Raw genomic sequence first — 19,515 nt, forward strand, 5'->3', positions numbered from 1 at the left:
TCTCCATATATCTCCAAAACTTGTTATTACTTGTATTTTAAAATATGGCCATTATGTGAAAAATAATCCAAAAAAGATTTTTAAATGGTCATTGGGGAAGCTAGGGATTTTGAGAAGTAAAAGACCCTCTCTCAAAAACTGACTGCGGTCCTCCAGCCGGCAGAGGGCGCTCCGAGCCAAGACCTCTTCTCCTAGCCGTTACAGCGCCGTCTTAGCGAGATCCCCGTTGCTAGGAGACGGAGATGCGTCTTTTGGTTTGGGAGCCTTGCCTCACCGCTATCCCAGGCTATCTTTTGCCTGAGGTCTGAGATCTAAGGTCCAACTACCCTCCAGGGGCAGTTCCAGAAGTCACCTTTCTGGGGACATTTTCCTCCTACCCCCTCTAGCGCTGGCCCTGGCAGGCGGAGGATCCTCGCCCAGATCCAGCTATGTCTAAGAAAGGGAAAAAGGCCAAGATGCCCCTGTCCGATGAAGAGCAGCTGCTTCTGTTTCAGCAGAAGTTGCTGGCAGAGGAGGAGATGGCCAAGAAGAAAGAGAGGCTCCTGAACCAGTTCTTGAAGGTGATGGATTTTTGCATTAACTCTCTGCCCAACCCCACACGCCCCCTGCACTGGTCCTGTTGCCTTGCTCCTGTCATTGTGGTAGCCTCATTTTCATGCTAGCCTCCGCTCCTCTGGAAATCTTAAGACCCAGATATACTTAGATTTCAGGCAATATTGTCTGGGGGAAGGGGCAGTTCTCTGTGAAGCATGGAGGGAGGAAGGTGGTGTAGAGCTTGACAATCACTCCTGAGCCCCAGAACTGGGACAGTAGGTGCTATCAGCTGTCTGAGCTGTCTGAAACCGTGATATTCTCCCTCGAGATGGGTCATTACAAATAATATCCTGCTCTGATGCTTCCACCCAGAAGGAAATTCACGCTAGCTCTCCCTAAAATGCCATTGGGCTGCTCCTGTCTTACTTCAGACCCTCCCAAAACAAGAACAGGAACTCCTGAGTGTTAGCCATGAAGAGCTTTGGTCCCTCAGAAAAGAAAAAGGGTGATCTTGTTTGTTGTACTATATCAGGGCTTTTAACCCTGACCTCTGGGAGGGGCTGGTTATTTATTCCTTCACACAGGATAAGCTGGCCAAGGAGGAGCACAACTCTGCTCTGAACCTTAATAAGATTAACACACAGTGGAGGACGGTCCTTCGGGAAGTCAAGACCAGAGAGCTTCATAAGGACATTGAGATCCTCAGCCAAACATTTGAACGAGTGGTGGACTGCAAGGACAGTGTCATCAAGGCAAGCTCTCTTCCCAAAGAAACACTTGAATATGACTGTCTTGATCTCTTAATAGAATGGGCCTAGTGAAGTAATTGATCTTAAAGCCCTCCCAAGACACATGAAATGAAAACTAGAATATTGAGCCGTCATCCTTCTCCCTCTGTTAGAGGAGCCATTCTCCTTGGTCATCTACTGCCTCAAACCAGTACTATATTAGAGTTGTAAGGCACAGTAGACATCACCTAATGACTTGAACTTAGTTCTATACCTTCATTTCAATGTGAGAAGGCTCAGTTCCAGAGGCAGGAACCAGTTTGCTCAAGGTCACACAGCTAGTCAGTGAGAGAGCTGTGACTACACACGGATTTCTTGATCCCCACTCCAGTGCTTTATTCAACCAAATTCTGTTTGGCCTCTTTGATTCAACTTCAGTGGCCCTGGATGAGGTTGAGAAGATCTCCATCGGTAAGAGCAGTTCTGTATCTCTAAGCAATTCAATCAGCCAACCTTATGTTTTGGGGAGGTTCTTGAGTTGAGTATATACCATCTTTTCTTCTAAGGGATTTCTTCTCTTGAGTTCCAAATCCCTTATTCAGGATCCCTCGATATCTGTTCCTGGCTGTGTCACTGTCCTCAAAACTGAGCTCATGAGCTCCTCCTTCTCTAGCCAGCCCCATTTCCCATCCTCCACCATCTGATCTTCCTCATACTCTCTATTTGGGTAGGACCATTCACCAGATCACCCAACCCAGGAATCTGGGAATCATCCCAGCTTTTGCTTCCATTCCTAACTTCTGTTACTAAGTCTTGTATAAATCTTCTGCTTAAATATTTTTCAAAGTCACACCCTGCTCTTCTTCCTCACTGTCCTGCTGTAGTTGAGACGGGCATTATCTATTGCAATAGTCTCTTTTTTTATTTTTTAATTTAATTATTTTGGGCTGTATTGGGTCTTCATTGCTGTGTGCGGGCTTTCTCTAGTTGTGGCGAGCGGGGGCTACTCTTTGTTGCGGTGTGCGGGCTTCTCACTGCGTGGCTTCTCTTGTTGCGGAGCACGGACTCTGGGCGCGAGGGCTTCAGTAGTTGTAGCACGAGGGCTTTGGTAGTTGTAGCACACGGGCTCAGTAGTTGTGGCTCACAGGCTCTAGAGCGCAGGCTCAGTAGGTGTGGCGCACAGGCTTAGTTGCTCCGCGGCATGTGGGATCTTCCCAGACCAGGGCTCAAACCCGTGTCCCGTGCACTTGCAGGTGTATTCCTAACCACTGCGCCACCAGGGAAGTCCTCACCAGGATTATCTTTCTAAAGCAAATATCTGATCCTGTTACTCCACTGCGTAAATCTCCTTAGTGGCTCCCCTCTTCTACAGAAAAAATCGAAACTCCTTGGAAGGAACATCAAACATCAAAGCCCTTCATGATCTGGCCTCTACCTGTACCTTTCACATAGCCAGCCTTCTTTCCTGTGCCTTTGCACATGCCATTCCCTATCTCCCCAGTTTTCCTGGGAAACTCTCACTCCTGCTTCAAGAGTGATACAAATGACATCTCTTCTATGAAGCCCTCCTCAGTGCTCTTAGTCAGATGTAGGCACTAAGTCCTTTATATCCCATTGTCACTGGGAAATCATCAACCTCATAGCATTTTTCATGCTGTAATTTCTTTTCAGAATTTACAAAATCAGAATTTAATCTGAACTTTATACCTGGGGTTTTTTTTCAGAATTTATTGTAATTTTCTACTTATATAACTTTTCCTGCTGCAAGACTTCAAGCTCCTTTGGGGGCACTGAGAATGTCTTTTGATCTCTGAATCCTCAGCATCCAGCATGGTGCTGGTACATAGCAGGTTTAGTAAACATTTCTTGAGTGACTGAATAGTCTTCCATTATCAGCACCTATTTCAGATCTTTTTCATACTAAACATGTAAGGTAAAAGCTAGCAATGTGGTAGTTTACAGTGAGTGGATCATGTGGGCATTTGGTAAATGCTTTTTTGCTTTATTCACTTTAATTTGTTTTACTTTTTTGAATAGGTAGTTCACTCACAATATTCAAAATTCAAAAGATAAAAAAGTTATATATAGAAAAGTTCCCTCCCACTGGTGCCTTTCAGCCACCCAGTGCCCCTCCCAATAATTTTAGTTTCATGAGTAAACCTTTTTTTTTTACACAAATGGTAGTATTACATAGTGTTCTGCCCCTTGCCTTTTTCACTTAATAATATATCCTGGGGATTATTCAACATTAGCCCATAAAGAGCTTCTCATTTTTTTTTTAACAACTGCATAGTATACTGTATTGTAGTTTAACATGTTACTTTGTCCTCGGTATTTCCTGTGTCTTGGTAATTCGATCTAGAAGCTTGCAGGTGTTGTGTTCTTCTATTAGGAGGCACATTTGTGATGTTAGCAGCTGTTGACTATCCATTAATTCATTGGGGGTTGCAAAATGCTGATTTTCTAATAGTATTCTTTTTTCATTTATTAGTTTGAATACTTCTATAAAGAGATACTATCATTTACCATTCAGTTACCCAGAGGTATACTTTATATAAGAAATGCTTATATACACTATAGGTTATATAAGAAATGCTCTTTCTCTTCCCTTTACAAACCAGTTTAAAAAAAAAAAAGAATCGGTTGTCTGGCATCCTCTAATGGTAACTGATTTTTTTAAAAAGTATCCTGATAAACTCATAATCGGACATATTTGATATGTTTTGATCCATTGCAGTTCTTATCCATATTGATGCTCACACGGTCCCTTTTTTTTCTAGTGGACATGTTCTCAATTTTTATTGCTACATCACAAACCACCCTAAATTAGCGACTTACAACAATTTATTTCACTCTGTCTCGTGGTTCTGCAGGTTGACTTAGCTTACCAGGGAGGTTCTTGCCTGACATCTCTCGTACGGTTTTCAGTCAGATGTCATTTGGGGCTGCAGTCATCTGAAGGCTTGACTGAGCTGGATGTGTAAGATGACTGACAGTTGATTCTGACTATCCGCTGGGAGCTCAGCTGGGCCGTTGACTGGAATGAACGCTTCCACATGGCCCCTTCACCAGCACTGGCTTCTCACATTCACAAGTGGCAGAGCCAGAGCTCCCACAGCCAAAGAATTGGCTTTAGAGACTAGGGAAAATAGGAACTAGCTAGCCGAATACATTTTTATTTTCTCACAGAGATGCCATTCAGCCAAAATGGTAACTCTGTGTTTCCTACCCAGTCGTTAGTGAAGGACCTGTCAGAAGCTGAGGAGCAGTACGCCCACGCGCTGCGCAGCCACTTGCACAACATCGACCGGCTCTTGGCCCTGCAGAGACGCCGGCTCAGCCTCCTAGAGGAAAGTTACAACGTGGAGCTGGAGGCCCTGACCAAGGAGTTTGAGACAGAAAGGTATGGGGACCTAAGGGGAGATATGGGGGGATTGAGCCCAGGGGACTATCTACAGCCTATGTCAAGATGCTGGCTGTAAGCAGCCACCCACTTTCAACTATCAAAATCCTACACATCTACCTCTCTGGGGGACAGGGATGGGAAGGAGGCTTTTCACTGCAACCTTTTGTACTTTTTGATTTTTGTATCATATGAATGTATTACCTATTCAAAAATCAAAATAATCTTATTCATTCTTTCTGGCCCTGAAAGGAATAGAACCCGCCTTCCCTCTGTCCTTCTTCAGTACCTAAGAGTTTGTACCGTTCATATAGTTTTATTACATACTGCTTTGCATTGTCATTATTGATCCCTATGCTTTATGCCTCAGAGCAGAGACAGTATCTTATCTCCTACAGGAAGACAATTATTGACCAACATGAAAAAGAGATTCACTACCTACAAGATGTCTTCATGGCCATGGAGCAGAGCTGCATAGATTCTGAGTACGAAAGCAAGCTGGAGTTCCAGAGCATGTGGGAAGATCTCAAAAACAAGGTACAGAGGGAGAGCAGAAGGGCAGGAACTGGGAGAAAGTGAGAGAAAATCGCTCAAGGCTAGTAGAGCTAGAAGAGATCCCTTTAACCAACATAGCCAATAAAATGCCTGTTGCCGCTGTAGGTACCCCTACTGCTTTTTGTAATTTTGTGAAAATTGGTGGGGAGGGGGGAACCATTCTGAAATGTCAAGGAAGTGCATTTTAGAGCTAACGCACACCAAGGAGATCGTCTGGCTTCACCTCTGTGATTTGTAGATGAAGAAATTAAGGCCCAAAGAAGTGAAATGACCTGCCAAAGTCATGCTGCTGGTCTGTGGTAGAGCCAGGGGGAGAGTCCAGTTCTCCTGTCCCTTGGCCCCAAGAGCTTCCACCACCCTGGAGGTTGCAGACTTAGCCAGCCTGCAGACCTGGATTTGGGGGGTGAGGCCCTTTGCTTCTTTTTGGCTGCGTTGGGTCTTCGTTGCTGTGCGCAGGCTTTCTCTAGTTGCGGTGAGTGGGGGCTACTCTTCGTTGTGGTGCGTGGGCTTCTCATCACGTTGGCTTCTCTTGTTGCAGAGCATGGGCTCTAGACATGGGGGCTTCAGTAGTTGTGGCCCGCAGGCTCAGTAGTTGTGGCTCGCGGGCTCTAGAGCACAGGCTCAGTAGTTGTGGCGCACGGGCATAGTTGCTCCACGGCATGTGGGATCCTCCCGGACCAGGGCTCGAACCCGTGTCCCCTGCATTGGCAGGTGGAGTCTTAACCACTGCGCCACCAGGGAAGCCCCCGCTTTGTTTTTATTTTGCCTCATAATGTTTCATTAAAAATTTTTATAAGCTCTCTACATTTAAAAATTGGAAGATTTCAAATAAAAATCCAAATTTTCAGCTTCCCTTGAAAAATGTAAAGATCTGGTAACACTGGGCCACATTCCAAATGGAGACATTCATGTGAAGCTGAGCAGCTGTGCTCCAACCCCCCCAAACACACACCAATGGAGCATTTCCTCTCTGGTTCGCCACAGACCCCAGCTAGCCCACAGCGCTTATTTATATCATCTGCCTGGTTTGTAGGCATTTTCACTGGCAACCTCTGCACCACGCTGTGCTACAAACAGTTCAAGAGGGGGAGGTTGCTGGTGGAAGTGAAAGGGTGCTAATAGGGTAATTCCAAGCACTGGCTATTTTGGGGCCACTTCCCAGAATTTAGAAGAGAAGCACTTTCTAAGACTGCAACTGGAGCATACAGTAGAAGATCTGTGGAGAAGGTTCCAGGATGCACTCAAGAATTACACTGATGCCACAGAGGATCGAAAGATCGCCTTCGAGACTCTAAAGGTAAAGGACGAGAAGAGCTCCAAAGAGATTGAAGCACAGATGAAAAAAATACAGAGACTACAGGTTAGTGCAGCCCACCTGAAAGACTCACTGCTTTAACTGTCCCATTATCCCCTGTTCTCCTTTCCCCAGTTTCTACTGGGCCTCATCACTGGTTGGGGAAAGATGGTATGCTCTGGTATCAGTCCCCAGACAGTCCTTTTACCTGCTCCCTGAAGACCCTCACCTAGTCAAGTGTTTCCTCTAACCTACCCTGTTCCTCTAGGATTCCATAATTATTTTAAAAGGCAAGATCATGGTGCACGGCCGCGAGAGTGAAGAACAGAACCGGGACATTCGTGAGGACAAGGAGTTGGTCCTTGTACAACTGCGAAAACTTAAGGCCCTAAGGACTCAGGCCCGGGGAATATCACAGGAGAACTTAGTCAAACTCACCCTGGAAAGTAATGCCACCCTCAAGGCCCTGAGGAAGATTGTCGACAAGGTAACAAAGGGGAGAAGGCAGCCAGAACAGAACCAAGGAACACGGCTCCCTGCGAAGCGAAAGGGGCTGGGGAGACATAGAGGGCTTCCCCCTGCTTCCTGCCTGAGTGCACACTTGGAATGCCTATTCTATTCCATGTCCCCTCTCCTCTCACATTTTAAGTGAAATTACTTCATGATGAATGAATTTTAGAAGAGTATAAAATACTTGGAATAGTGCTTGGCACATAGCTCTCTCTGTTGGATGTATTTATTACTTTTGTCTCCCATTTGGATAAGTAGCTCCCCTGGATTGAAGCAGGGGAACCAAATCCACTATTTCCCCTCCCCACCCCCTTTCCTAATGAAAGGTCTCTTCTTGCTTCCAATAGGGTGAAAAGGTCCTTAAACTTGCTGAAATATGTAGGAAATTTGAAACAGAGGAAGAAAAAGTGCTGCCTTTTTATTCGTCGGTATTGACTCCCGAGGAGCAGGAGGACATAGAGAAGATTGACCCAGAGGAGTTTAATGAGGAGCTTGGAAAGGTAAGCTTCCTACGGCCCGGAGGCCACCGCCCAAGGCTGGGGCTACACTTGCTAACGGGTGCTACCACACCCCTTCTCCCTTTAATTCAATTCCCAGGTGATAATGGACTACATAGGGATGGAGAATTTCTGGAAAAGGTACAACAAAGTGAAACTGGAGCAACTGAGCCTTCAACACAGACGTGCCCAGTTGTTAGAAATCAATGAGAAGCTGCGGGAGATGCTCAAGCAGTACTTGGATGGCATCTCAGTGAGTGATGAAGTGCTGAGCCAGCTCAGCCCACGCTTCATCGTCAATCAAAGCAGCAACTTACCCCAGCCCCCATCCATGCCTACAGCCCAGCCAGGTGACCAAAAACCTCCAGCCACTTACAACATCATTGAAGCAGCCCATGTGATCGCCCACATCCTGTGATACAAGGAGAAAATCTCTTTTCAACCCCCAGAGAGTGTTTTGAGAGACCTGAGGACTTTGCTATTAAAAATCTCCATGGAGTTTATGAGCTCCTTGTATCTTTGCCATGTTGGATAGAACAGTCTACTTGGAGGACACTAGGAATACAGCGGCCCTAGGGGGTAAAGAGAATAGCTAGGCAACTACCCAGAGGCTTACTTCTCAGCGATGGATTGCTCCTCAGTCGGGACGCCATGGGAGCCAAAACACATACCTTCGGGACCCAGAGATCCCATGGTCCTTGGGGTAAGACAGGAAGAGGAGGGCCAGGAGAAGAGATCCAAAGCCTCCAACCACCCCCATGCCAGGCAAGACCCAACGAAGAATGCCCTTTCTCCCCAGCCCTTTACCTTATTCCCACTTACAAAGGTAGCAGCAGAAAGTATCCGGTGAAAAATGCAAAGATTTTAAAAAATTATTTTTTATTTCTTTTTGCTCTTGTTTCTTTTCTCTTCCTTGAGCTTCTTTTTGGAGACTTTAGGTCTGCTGGCCTTTTTGTATAGGTGACACCCAATGAGGCCCAGGAGGGTTGGCACCATGGCCATGCCTACCAGAGGCAAAATGCCCTTCACCAGCTTTTGCCAGTAGTTGGCTCGGATCAGTGCAATGAGCTCCACGTCAAAATGCAGCTCTGCATCCGCTGGAGGCAGAGAGGAGGTGAAGGTTAGAATCCCTGTGCATGTTACCCAGGACTCAAATCTGAATGAAAGCGGGGAGGGCAGACCACAACCACAGCACCAACTGTAAAGCTGGCAAGATTTAAATGTGGGGCTGAGTTCTCTTACAAAGGCAGAAGCAGAGGAGGGTTATGAGCTATCTAGTTATAGTCACGTTTACCTCAAATATACAAGTGTGGCTTGTATTCACTGACAGGTCTTTGCCAGGACAGAAAAACTTTCTGTGAAAAGTACTTGTAAAGTCCATTTGTAAGTTAGAGACCTCTGTACTAACTGTATTCCGTTTCTAAACAGCCACATGGAGAGGATCTTTGCAGGGCTGAAATTAATTGGATTTAAACTAGACTTTTTAAAATTTCACCAACCAATAAGCACATCTCAATGTGACTGTTAAAAAAAAAAAAAAAGGTGTTTCAACATAAGGGCTAGAGAGGAAGAAGGATGTGGTTTAAGAAGTAAGGAGTGGGGCTTCCCTGGTGGCGCAGTGGTTGAGAGTCCGCCTGCCGATGCAGGGGACACGGGTTCGTGCCCCGGTCCGCGAAGATCGCACATGCCTAGCGGAGCGGCTGGGCCCGTGAGCCATGGCCGCTGAGCCTGTGCGTCCGGAGCCTGTGCTCCGCAACGGGAGAGGCCACAACAGTGAGAGGCCCGCGTACTGCAAAAAAAAAAAAAAAGGAGTGGAGGAATGGACAGGAATGAGTTGGGGGAGAAATGCAAACAAGAAGCACTGGAAATGAGGAGGTAACAGAACTTTGGGTAAAAGAATTTCTCTTTAGTCCCCTGACCCTCTCTATGGGTCTCTGTCTAAGCTGGAACTCGGATAAGAACTTTTATCCCAGTACTCTGAAGTACAAGTCATTTTCGCTAGTAGAACATTTCTTATAACCAAAAGCAAGAGATATGCATCTTGGGAAATCTGTCCAGTCTCAGGCCTTCAAAAATAGGTATCAGCAGTGACCTGTGAGGGCTTTTAAAGTTAGGGGGTAGGCTTGGCTTTTTTTTTTTTTTAACTTATTTTTAATTTTTATTTATTTAATTTATCTTGGTTGCACCAGGTCTTAGTTGCAGCATGTATGTGGGATCTAGTTCCCTGACCAGGGATCAAACCCGAGTTCCCTGCATTGGAGGGAAGATTCTTAACCACTGCACCACCAGGGAAGTCCCAGGCTTGGATTTTAAAAGTTGTTTTTTGTTTTATTTTGTTTTGAATTACTTGACTGTGATCATCCTGGTGGAGGCTGAAAGGAACGGTGGAGATGTGGTGAGAAGCCATGCCAACTGCACAACCAACAGTTTGGAGTTGTAGGAAAAGGGCAGGAAAGAAGTCCAGAGTTCTCGGAGAGGTGGCACAGGCAGCAGACTCATGTGGCTCAAGCAGGTGTCTCCTCCCTAAAAAGTTGCTGTCTGCCAGAGGACAAGCCAGTGGCCTTAACAGGTTATATATTCCTAGTCCCTGCTGGTGATCTGAGGAGGAAGAAGGCGACCCTGCAGAAGGAAGCCTCAGCCACTCCTGTACCTTTCAGGAAACTGGGTTTAGACCTTCTCAAGCTCCAGACAAAGTGCATAGCTCCTTGTATGTGGCTCTTAAAGACTGGGTTTTTTTGTTTGTTTTTGCTGTGCAGCACGTGGGATCTTAGCTCCCAAATCATGGATCCAACCTGCGCCCCGTGCATTGGAAGCATAGGGTCTTAACCACTGGACTGCCAGGGAAGTCCCCGGGACTGGGTACTTTGATAGCCACAGAGAGAGGCCTAGTCAGATTACCTGGGATAGATGGCGGAAATCCCCGTTTTCCATAGGCCAAGTGAGAAGGAACGATTACCCTTCGCTTCTCTCTGAGGGAAGGAATGTGAGTCATAGCCAGAGGTGGGAACAGGTGGGCCAGCCACCTCGGTCCATCTGAAGCCCCACCAACAAAACCCTCTGGATATTCACACTCAAAACGTGAACTTTCCCACCTGAGCACCAAACAGGTTGACCAGCCAAGGCGTCCATCCCCCCACATGTCTCAACTCCACCAACAAAATCCACAGCCGGGAAGCCTGAGGCTTCATCCAAAGCCTCAGTGCCCAGTGACCTTGACCTGCCCAGTGTGAAGCCAAAGCCCATTCTCCTGCCTCCTCTAGGAGCAGGGACAGCAGAGCCATGCAGAGGGGGTACCCAAGCCCACCTGCCCAGATACTCACCCCACACACATGTCTAGAAGGCTCTGCTCCAGACCTTGAGGAAGAAGACACAACTGAATAGGAAACTACCTACATTCCCCAAATCCCAGGAGAGGAGGCTCAAAGGCTCCCCATGGACCCTCAGTTGAGCTCCCCACTGCTGGAATCTCTGGCTTCCAATGCGGTATGGGGCAAGAGGAGTACCAGAAGCGGGGTTTGAACCTCAGGAGGTGGCTGGTAGAGCCCTGGGGTCTTATTCCAGGGGACATTTCCACTGTAGCTTAGGAGTTGAAGAAGCTAAGCAAGGGCTTAGGTTGGGAAGAAGTGGAATGGGAGGTACGGCTCACATACCTGGTATCACCTGCTTTTGGCCAAGTTCTATAACCAGAGGATCTCTGGTCAGAGAAGTGTCAAAGATGCGTCCATCTACCAAGCTGCCCTGGGGGGTGGGGGGTGGGGGGAAGAGCTTCTAGAGCACACACCTAGTACCTCTCCCTCCCAGCAGGGCGCGCACACACCTGGGCCTCGGTCGGCAACCCCCTAGCGACTGCTGCCTAGCATTCCCCTCGGGGCAGAAAGGGCTGGCGCTTCTCGAAGATCCCTCCACCCTTCACTTCTCAGGGCCCGGGAGGAACTGGCGGAAAAGCAGGGAGGTAAAAAGGGTAGGGAAGAGAAGCGCCCCTCCCCCGGCCACGTGCTGGAGGACCCCCAGAGCCGGAGTGACTCGCGAACCGCTTGCCACGTGTCCAAGCTAAAGCTGACGTGTTGCTGCAGGGCGCCGCCCCCCCCGGCCCCGCCCCGGCCCCCCAGACCCCTCACCGAGTAGTGTATGTGAAGCGTGTCTCCAAAGGCAGCAGGCTCAGCACACGGTTCCGGGGGCGCCACCTATGATCGCACTACAGGAGTCACGGAGGCTCCTCCAAAGATCCCGTTCTTGCCCTTAGACTCAGCACCCCCAATTCAGTGCCCGCACTGCCTCTCCTCCCCGCTCCCAGGTTCCTTGAGACCCCGGCATTCTCCTCACGAGGCCCGACCTCCAAAGAGCCCGCCCGGGACTATCTCCTCCTCACCAGAGTCTCTACTTGGAGGGTCCGGACGGGACTTTCGGTTTCGAACCCAGCCTCAGCCCGGCACACCGCCCCACTGAGCAGCAGCGGCAGCAGCAGCAGCAGCAGACGGAGCGGGAGAAGTGAGGGGCGCAGGGTCATGACTGGATGGGGGCAGGGCACGGGACACCCAGGACAGGCTGTTGGGTGGCAGCGGCTAGGACCGCAGTTCCTTCAGCGCCCAGGCCAGACTGGACGGGGCGGGTCGCGACGCGCGCCAACTCCTCCTCCCGCAGCCCTTCCTCCACCTTGTCCCCACCTCCCGGAGGGAGGAGGCCGCGGGAGCTCTCCCTGCCCTCTGAGATTCTGACCTGTCCGTTAGCCGTTCGGTCCCATAGCGAGGGGCTGGGTCACATAATGACACCCATTTACGATTACCTATTGTGTTCCAGACACTTGTCTGTAATCCTCAAAACCACCTTGAAAGGTAGGCATAATTGTTTCCATTTTACAGATGAGGAACTGGGTGTTCAGGTTAAGTAAGTTGCTCAAGGTCATCTAGCTAGGTGGTGACAGAGACAGGATTCAAACCCAGGACTACCTGAGTCCAGCCAGTTTGCGCTCTGGTCTTTCCTCTTAGAGATATATGTGTCCTCACACCTATCCTGGTAGTGTCTGGCTGGCCCACCGCAACCCAGCAGCTGCCAAAGGTCGTATCCCTCTCCCATATCCAGCCCTTCAGCTTGATTTTCTGGAGGTCATATACCCAAAAGGAGGGAGGGTGTTGTCCCATCACCCTGTCCTTCAGGTAACTGAAAAGAGCACAGGCTATTTCACCGTAAGGGTGGGATGAATCCCTGATCTTTTCCTCTGACATTACCATTTCCTTTCTCCTTTCATCAACAAAATTGTCAAAAAACCAGCTACATACACCCATTTTATGTTTGTGCAAGGACTTCGGTTTTTTTGTTTGTTTTTAGAAATTCTTTTATTTTGGCTGCATTGGGTCTTCGTTGCTGCGCGCGGACTTTCTCTAGTTGCAGCCAGCGGGGGCTGCTCTTCGTTGAGGTGGCTTCTCTTGTAGGCTTCAGTAGTTGTGGCACATGGGCTCAGTAGTTGTGGCTTGCAGGCTGTAGAGCACAGGCTCAGTAGTTGTAGCGCATGGGCTTAGTTGCTCCGCAGCATGCGGGATCTTCTCGGACCAGGGCTCAAACCCGTGTCCCCTGCATTGACAGGTGTTTTTTTTTTTTTTTTTTTGCGGTACGCGGGCCTCTCACCGCTGTGGCCTTTCCCATTGCGGAACACAGGCTCCGGACGCGCAGGCCCAGCGGCCACGGCCCACGGGCCCAGCCGCTCCGCGGCATGTGGGATCCTCCCGGACCGGGGCACGAACCCGCGTCCCCTGCATCGGCAGGCGGACTCTCAACCACTGCACCACCAGGGAAGCGCCCTGACAGGTGGATTCTTAACCACTGCGCCACCAGGGAAGTCCCAGGACTTCAGTTTTTAAAAGACTTTTTAAGTTATTTCGGGTGACCCTACCAATCCCCTTCTGCATGATTTAAGCCCTCACTGCCCACTCAGGCCTTGGGTATCTGGATTCTGCTCCCTCAAAAGTCATCAGTGAGCTCACAGTCACCATATTTTGGACCACTTCTTAGGTCTTGTCCTCTTAAGCATCTCTCTGGCCCACGATGCCATTGAGCTCTGACTGCCCTCCTAAGCTCTAGGCACCACTGGGTACTGGGGATCTCCACCTGGATGTTTGACCAGCACCTCAAATCAACACACACAATACCGTACTCATTCCTCTTTCTCCTTCCATCCCACCTGCAACAATCTAGACTTCACTTCCAACCTCCTGTTTCTGTTCCTGGTTCTGCTACCAGCACTCTCTTTGATTCTCCTCTCACCCCCACATCCAACCAGTCTGCTTTGGATTTTCCCTCCACAGCCTCTCCAGCTCTTTCTTTCCATTCCCACAGCTACCACCCTAATTAAACCTTCATTATTTCTCTTTTGGGCTTTTTCTTTTCTTTTTTTTAAAAAGCCCCCTCAGCAGGAAATTTCTGGGGGTGATGGAATGCTCCATATCTTGATAGGGATGTGGGTTACATGGGTGTATGCCTGTCAAAACTTATCAAACTGTATAAGATCTGTGCATTGCACTTTATGCAAATTATTCCTCAAATTCTTTAAAAAGGAAAAAAAATCAAACACAAACAGAACTATATTTCCACGTCTCCCTTAAATTTGTATAAGGCCACGTGACTAAGTTCTGGCCTATAAGACATAAACCAAAGTGTTTGAAATATTGTCCTGGACTTCCAGGGAGGCTGCTTAAAGGAAGTTAATTTAACTAAGCAGTGTGTCGCAGTGCCCCACCTCCTCCCCCCCAGTCTCCTTCCCTTCCTTCTTTCTGCTGCCTGGAATACAGATGAGATGAATTACACTCTAGCAGCCATATTAGACCATGAGGCGACCATGAGGATGTAAGTAGGATAGTGAACAAAAAGAAGTCATCAGAGACTGATAACTGTAGAGCCACCATACCAGTCCCGATTGCCTACCACCAGACACCTTTTAACTGAGGTAGAAATGAACTTCTAGGGACTTCCCTGGCAGTCTAGTGGTTAAGACTCCGTGCTTACACTGCAGGGGGCATGGGCTCGACCCCTGGTTGGGGAACTAAGATCCAACAAGCCGCGCGGTGTGGCAAAAAAATTAAAAAGAAACGAACTTCTATCTTGTTAAAACAAAAAACAACAAAAGAGTAATAAGCCCCTCAACCTCAGCCTCTCCCTACTCTAGCCCATTCTGTTCACTGTTGCTATCTGTTCAGCTTCAGTCACGCTACCTACCTACCCACACTAAAAAGCCTGCATGGCTCCACATTGCCCAGGGAATTCAATTCAGACTACCTGATACGCCAATTGAAAGCTTTCATCATCTGGTCTTAACCTGCCTTTCCAAACCTGGCTTTGATTCCATTAAAATGAAAGCCTTTTAAAGACAGGAACCTCGTATTTCTCATTTCTATATTCTCATTGCCTAGTATGATGTCTGACACATTTGATGCTTGATAAATGTTTATAAATTGAATCAAATCCCCTTCATGCTCATGGCATCAGATGAACCTGCGTTGTGTGTTTTCATCTCTGCGTGCAGTTCATGCTCTTCCTTCACCTGTCAAGCTCCTTCCAGGCCAAGCTTGAAGATCACCTCCGCTGTTAAGTCCTGATCCCCTTAGCTAGAAGTGACTTCTCTTATTTTGGAACTTCAGGCACACTTGGGGACTTTAATGTATTTTCCCTTGTGTTGTGGTTATTTGTGTATTCCCGCTCCTCCCTCCCCCTCTCCTCTAAAGAGCGAGCTCGCTGATGGCGAGGACAAGATATCTGGAGTCCCTTAGGTGCTAGCTGCACAATACCCTCCATATAAGAGATTCCAGACAAATATGTTTTATTTTGAATAAATATTATATACTATGCAGTACTGAGAAACCATTAAAAAGGAAAACCTAACTATACTAATATAGGAAACCTCTAAGACAAACATATATACCTTAAAGTTTAAAAAAAAAAAGGTAGAATAATAGATGTGATGAGCCCCTTTATATTTTAAGCCCTCCCCAAATGTGTGTATAGACACATATATTTAGAAAAGGAACTAGAGGATGCACACCAAAACAGCCGAGGGTGGTAACCTTTGCGGACAGTAAGCAGAGGGGAACAAGTCCTACATGCTGCTCTGAACACTTCGGTATTGTTTGGATCTTTTGCAATAAAAATTATTTTGGTTACAAAGATAAATTCAGAAATTAAAATACTGCATGAATGAACATGAGACACAGCAATCCAAGGCGATGTGTGGGAGGTGTTGAGGGAGTTGTGCTAGCGGAGCTAAAGGAGCCAGGCCAGGAGAAAAACGTCCTTGTGACTAGAGGCCATGGCAGCTTTGCATACCTTAAAGGAAAGTAGTGTTTCTAAACAAGGGAGAAAGGGTATAAAGGCAGAGGGCCAGATATTTGGGGAAAATGAACCGACCAGTTTGGCTAAAGTAAGGGATTTAGCCAGAAGACCAGACAGAGGTAACTGGAGAGAGAAGGGAGAGCTGGTTGTGGAGAGCCTTGAATGGCAGTGGGAACCCACTGAAAGTTTCTGAGCAAAGGGTGACCACGGACACCGCACTGAGGCATCGGCTGACTGGAATGGTGCCACTGAGGTGGACGGCTACTGTCTTGTCCAGCTCTGAGGCTTTGTTTGGTAGGTAATCTGAATGGGAAGGGGTGAGAGAGGATGGTAGCAGAAAAGGGCAAAACTAAGACAACGTCACCCACAGAGGGCAGCAAAGCCCTCTTGGACCCGGAAGGGACCATGGAGGAAGGAGCTTCCTCCTTGGATCAAGTTAGGAGGAACCTGAAGGACAGAGAAAAGTGAGATGGTCCTGGGAAAGGCAGGGGAGCAGGCCCAACCCTGACTCAAGGCACAAGTTAATCAGAGGGCCACTCCTGGAGAGGTTTCCACCTTCAAAGGTGTCTGTCAGCAAGTAGGAGAAACTACCACAGACCCCTGGCTTCCAAGACTCATGGGGCACCCATCATGTCCAGTCTGGTCAAGGGCAATGACGTCTGTTCATTCATCAAGGTTGAGTGACTAGCATGCGCCACATAGTAAGCAAGGCACTGCTTTTTAAATGGTTTAATATGTTTGATGGATTGTTAATAAAGAAAAAGTGTGTGAGTCAGCATATACAAACCTGGGCTCGAAATCGAATGGCATGTTTTCAGGAGCATGCCTATACCCTGGCTGACTAGATGTTTTCTTTTCAGGTATGGTTATGCACTCGTAACCAGGAATGAAGCATGACCTCCCTCGCCCACCCTGCCCTTTGGCTGTTCTAGCCAGGGATGTCTCATCCCATCAATGCAAGATCTGGCATAGGCAAGAACAGATTCTCCATCTCCTATTTACTACCTAAAGGCAGTATTCCTATATTCAGAATTCAGAAAAAAGCCAGCATACAAATCCCTGTGATTCACTGCCCCAAGCTAAGCCCTCCAACCCTTACAAGGCCTTGTACTCTGTCTTAGGACAGCTCTCAACGCTTGTGGGAGGAAGTGCCAGGTGGCCAAGTTCATTCTCAAACCTCCCGCCTGGCCCAGACCCACTGTCCAGACCTCCTCAGAGACAGCTCTCAATGCACCTGGTTTGGAGGAAGGGTCGGGGCAGGAAGGGTGCATGGGCAGAACTGGTCAGCTCTGGGAACAGAGAGCCGGAGTTCTGGCTTGCGAGGCACCCTCTCTACTCCACCGCATTCAGCTCAGAAGCCAGCTTTGCTCCTAAGCTCCAGAGCGCCCAGATACTGTCTTCTGCAGCTCATGGCCATAGTGACACAAACAAGGAGACACTTACCTTCAAGGCTTGATGGTGAACAGTCCTGGCCCAGGTTCCTCACTTCCAGACCTCCAACCACTGCCTTCAGCAGCGTTGTGCCCTTTACCACACTCAAGGCTCAGATTTCCTCAGGCCTAACCCTTTCTTCCCTTTGCTCAGGAACTCAGGGTCATCCTTACCCATCCCAGTAATCAGGGCCAGGAAACCTAATTTGAATGAAAAACCTGCAGAGGAAAAAAGGCACCTGGATCCTATGACTCCCCAGTGACCAGCCTGATACTCTAACCTCCAGTTACCAGGCTAGAAAGTAGAAAACTGGACTTTGACCCTTCTACCTCCACACCCTTCTGAACTGGGAAAGAGACTATTCTCGGTAGTATAACTGCCTGCAAAGACGCCACTCCCTGCTGCAAGCAGCAAGGGGATATCCCCCCTACACACTTACTCCCCGACTCTCACTACCCCACGTGGTACTCTACGCTTATCCCAAGGATTCCAGAGTATCTCAGAAATAGATTCCCTGGTCTCTCCCTCAGTACTGTGGTTTGACTCCATTCTTAGCACATGTCTGGAAACACAGGAGGTACAAAATAAATACCTGTCAGTTTTCTGCTTTGAAACTGGAAATGATGCAGTGACTCCCCGAAGCCTTCAGACCTTATACCTCTAGTCTGAAAAAGTCATACATACTCACACTCATTCTCCCTGTCACTGCCTCCATCCCACCTGGACCAATCCAAGTACTTCCAATGGCTTTCTCCAGGCTCATTTTAGAAGCTCCCTTGCCCAGATTATCCTGAAGTGGATCCTAGGCCCAGATCCTCTGCCAAGCCATGAATGAAGAGCTATTCGTGTTTCTGGGAAGACAAGGTCGCTGTTTGTCCTAAGAGCTGGATGCTAAACATTTACCTTCCAGGTTAAGTCTCCCTTTCCTCTCCCCATGTCCCCCCCAACTCCAAAAGATGGAAGGTTTAAGCAAAAGCCACAAGAGAGCTCCCTCCACCTCCTTCCTGGCATCCTAGACCGCCTACTGAGGGACAGAGGGACTAGGTCATCCTCTTCCCCAAGTTGTCAGGGGTCAAAAGACCCCCACCGGCCTGCCATCCAGCTAAAGTCCTCTCCATTATCATGATCTTATGCGAGGTTGTAGCTCTAGAAGTTATCTATTTATTAGTATACAAATAACGTGCTTGGGAAAGTGCTCCTAACTTACCGGTCACCTCAGTCACCAAGCAGGACTTCTGAGGAGCCTAGAAGCAGAAAAGCACCATCTGATTTTGAGCCGTAAGTGGGTAGTGTTCAAAGCTGAAGAGGTTAATAAAGTGATGTCTGGTTGGAGCAGTTTAAGGGTTTCATAAGGGCAGAAGCACTGGTCCTTGAGGGTGATGACTTACTTTAATAGCAAGAGAGGGGCTGAAAAGGAGAATTACCAGGGGAGGCAGCAGGGAGGTAACTGAATACAAATGATATACTTCACACTGGTGCTTGGGGCTCTCAGACCTATTATATGCCTGTCCCTTTCCCATATCATCAGGTTGGGAAGACCTCTGTCCTCAAAGCTTAAGAAAGTGGTAAGACTCGGGAAGGCCTGCCGGGCTCATCCAGACCTCACCCCACCCCCACCCCAAGAAAGGGTAGCACCACCCCTTTCTTTGCCTGAGTAATAGCAGGAGAGGAACACAGTAGTGGTGGGAGTGGGATGGGAGGATAGAGGCTTGTCTTTTGCCTCGAAACATTATCTCTGGATGAGGCTTGGCTTCCTGACGATGCGGAACCACACACCTAAAGCAGAGGTGACGCAGGGCCATCCGCTGTAAGGAGGATCAAGTTCATTACACTACCCAGACCTCTACCCTTCACGCTTACTCACTGCCAAAATCCAGAACTAGATGGGTGAACAGACTCCAATCTATGGATGAGGGGACCCTGTTCCAACTAGAAACACCTGATGTGCAGGCCTGGGGAGATCTGAGAGTGGAGGCAGTGTGGGGCACTCCAAATTCAGGGCCCTCTAGCTAATGAAGTCCCTAATGTCCACTAAAAGGTGATAAATATGGCTAGGTTCAGGGTTAAACCCTTTACAACTAGAAAGGCAAAGTCACGAAGCCCTCATACTCTGGGGCCCAATTCATTTTAAGTTCCCTTTTGGGGTATGACGGGAAATAGTAAGCAGTGTGGAGATGAACCTAAGTCCCTCTATAACCTCACTCTCCCCAGTCAAGGGTACGCTTTACCCTGCTGCTGAGAGAAAGA

The 19,515-nt window shown here is 48.2% G+C and overlaps 2 protein-coding genes across 5 annotated transcripts in view; one reads left to right on the top strand and one right to left on the bottom strand.

Annotated features, from left to right (window-relative positions):
* DRC2 (dynein regulatory complex subunit 2) lies at positions 1–8,478 on the top strand. The gene is made up of 8 exons (XM_022572307.3): positions 1–560; positions 1,119–1,286; positions 4,496–4,665; positions 5,064–5,202; positions 6,383–6,580; positions 6,783–7,001; positions 7,372–7,524; positions 7,622–8,478. The coding sequence occupies exons 1-8, from the start codon at positions 429–431 to the stop codon at positions 7,937–7,939; spliced, it is 1,497 nt and encodes a 498-aa protein (XP_022428015.1). The 5' UTR covers positions 1–428; the 3' UTR covers positions 7,940–8,478.
* The window catches only part of FKBP11 (FKBP prolyl isomerase 11), an 11,228-nt gene continuing 96 nt past the window's right edge, over positions 8,384–19,515 (bottom strand). Inside the window, exons 1-7 of one of the 4 annotated variants that reach the window (XM_089920645.1) lie at positions 18,476–18,512; positions 11,891–18,119; positions 11,640–11,705; positions 11,172–11,259; positions 10,842–10,875; positions 10,420–10,490; positions 8,384–8,618 (exon numbers count right to left, since the gene is read on the bottom strand). In XM_089920645.1, the coding sequence (XP_089776771.1) occupies positions 8,401–8,618; positions 10,420–10,490; positions 10,842–10,875; positions 11,172–11,259; positions 11,640–11,705; positions 11,891–12,028 (615 nt within the window). In that variant the 5' untranslated portion in view covers positions 12,029–18,119; positions 18,476–18,512 and the 3' untranslated portion in view covers positions 8,384–8,400. Of the gene's footprint in view, positions 9,311–10,419; positions 10,491–10,841; positions 10,876–11,171; positions 11,260–11,639; positions 11,706–11,890; position 19,515 lie in introns of those variants that run through there. The other 3 variants (XM_089920644.1, XM_022572337.3, XM_089920646.1) reach the window with 3 other exon arrangements.

This window comes from Delphinapterus leucas, chromosome 11, assembly GCF_059928025.1.
Source record: "Delphinapterus leucas isolate spDelLeu-1000000601 "Yukka" chromosome 11, BTC_Dleu_Yukka2, whole genome shotgun sequence".
Taxonomy (NCBI): Eukaryota; Metazoa; Chordata; class Mammalia; order Artiodactyla; family Monodontidae; genus Delphinapterus; species Delphinapterus leucas.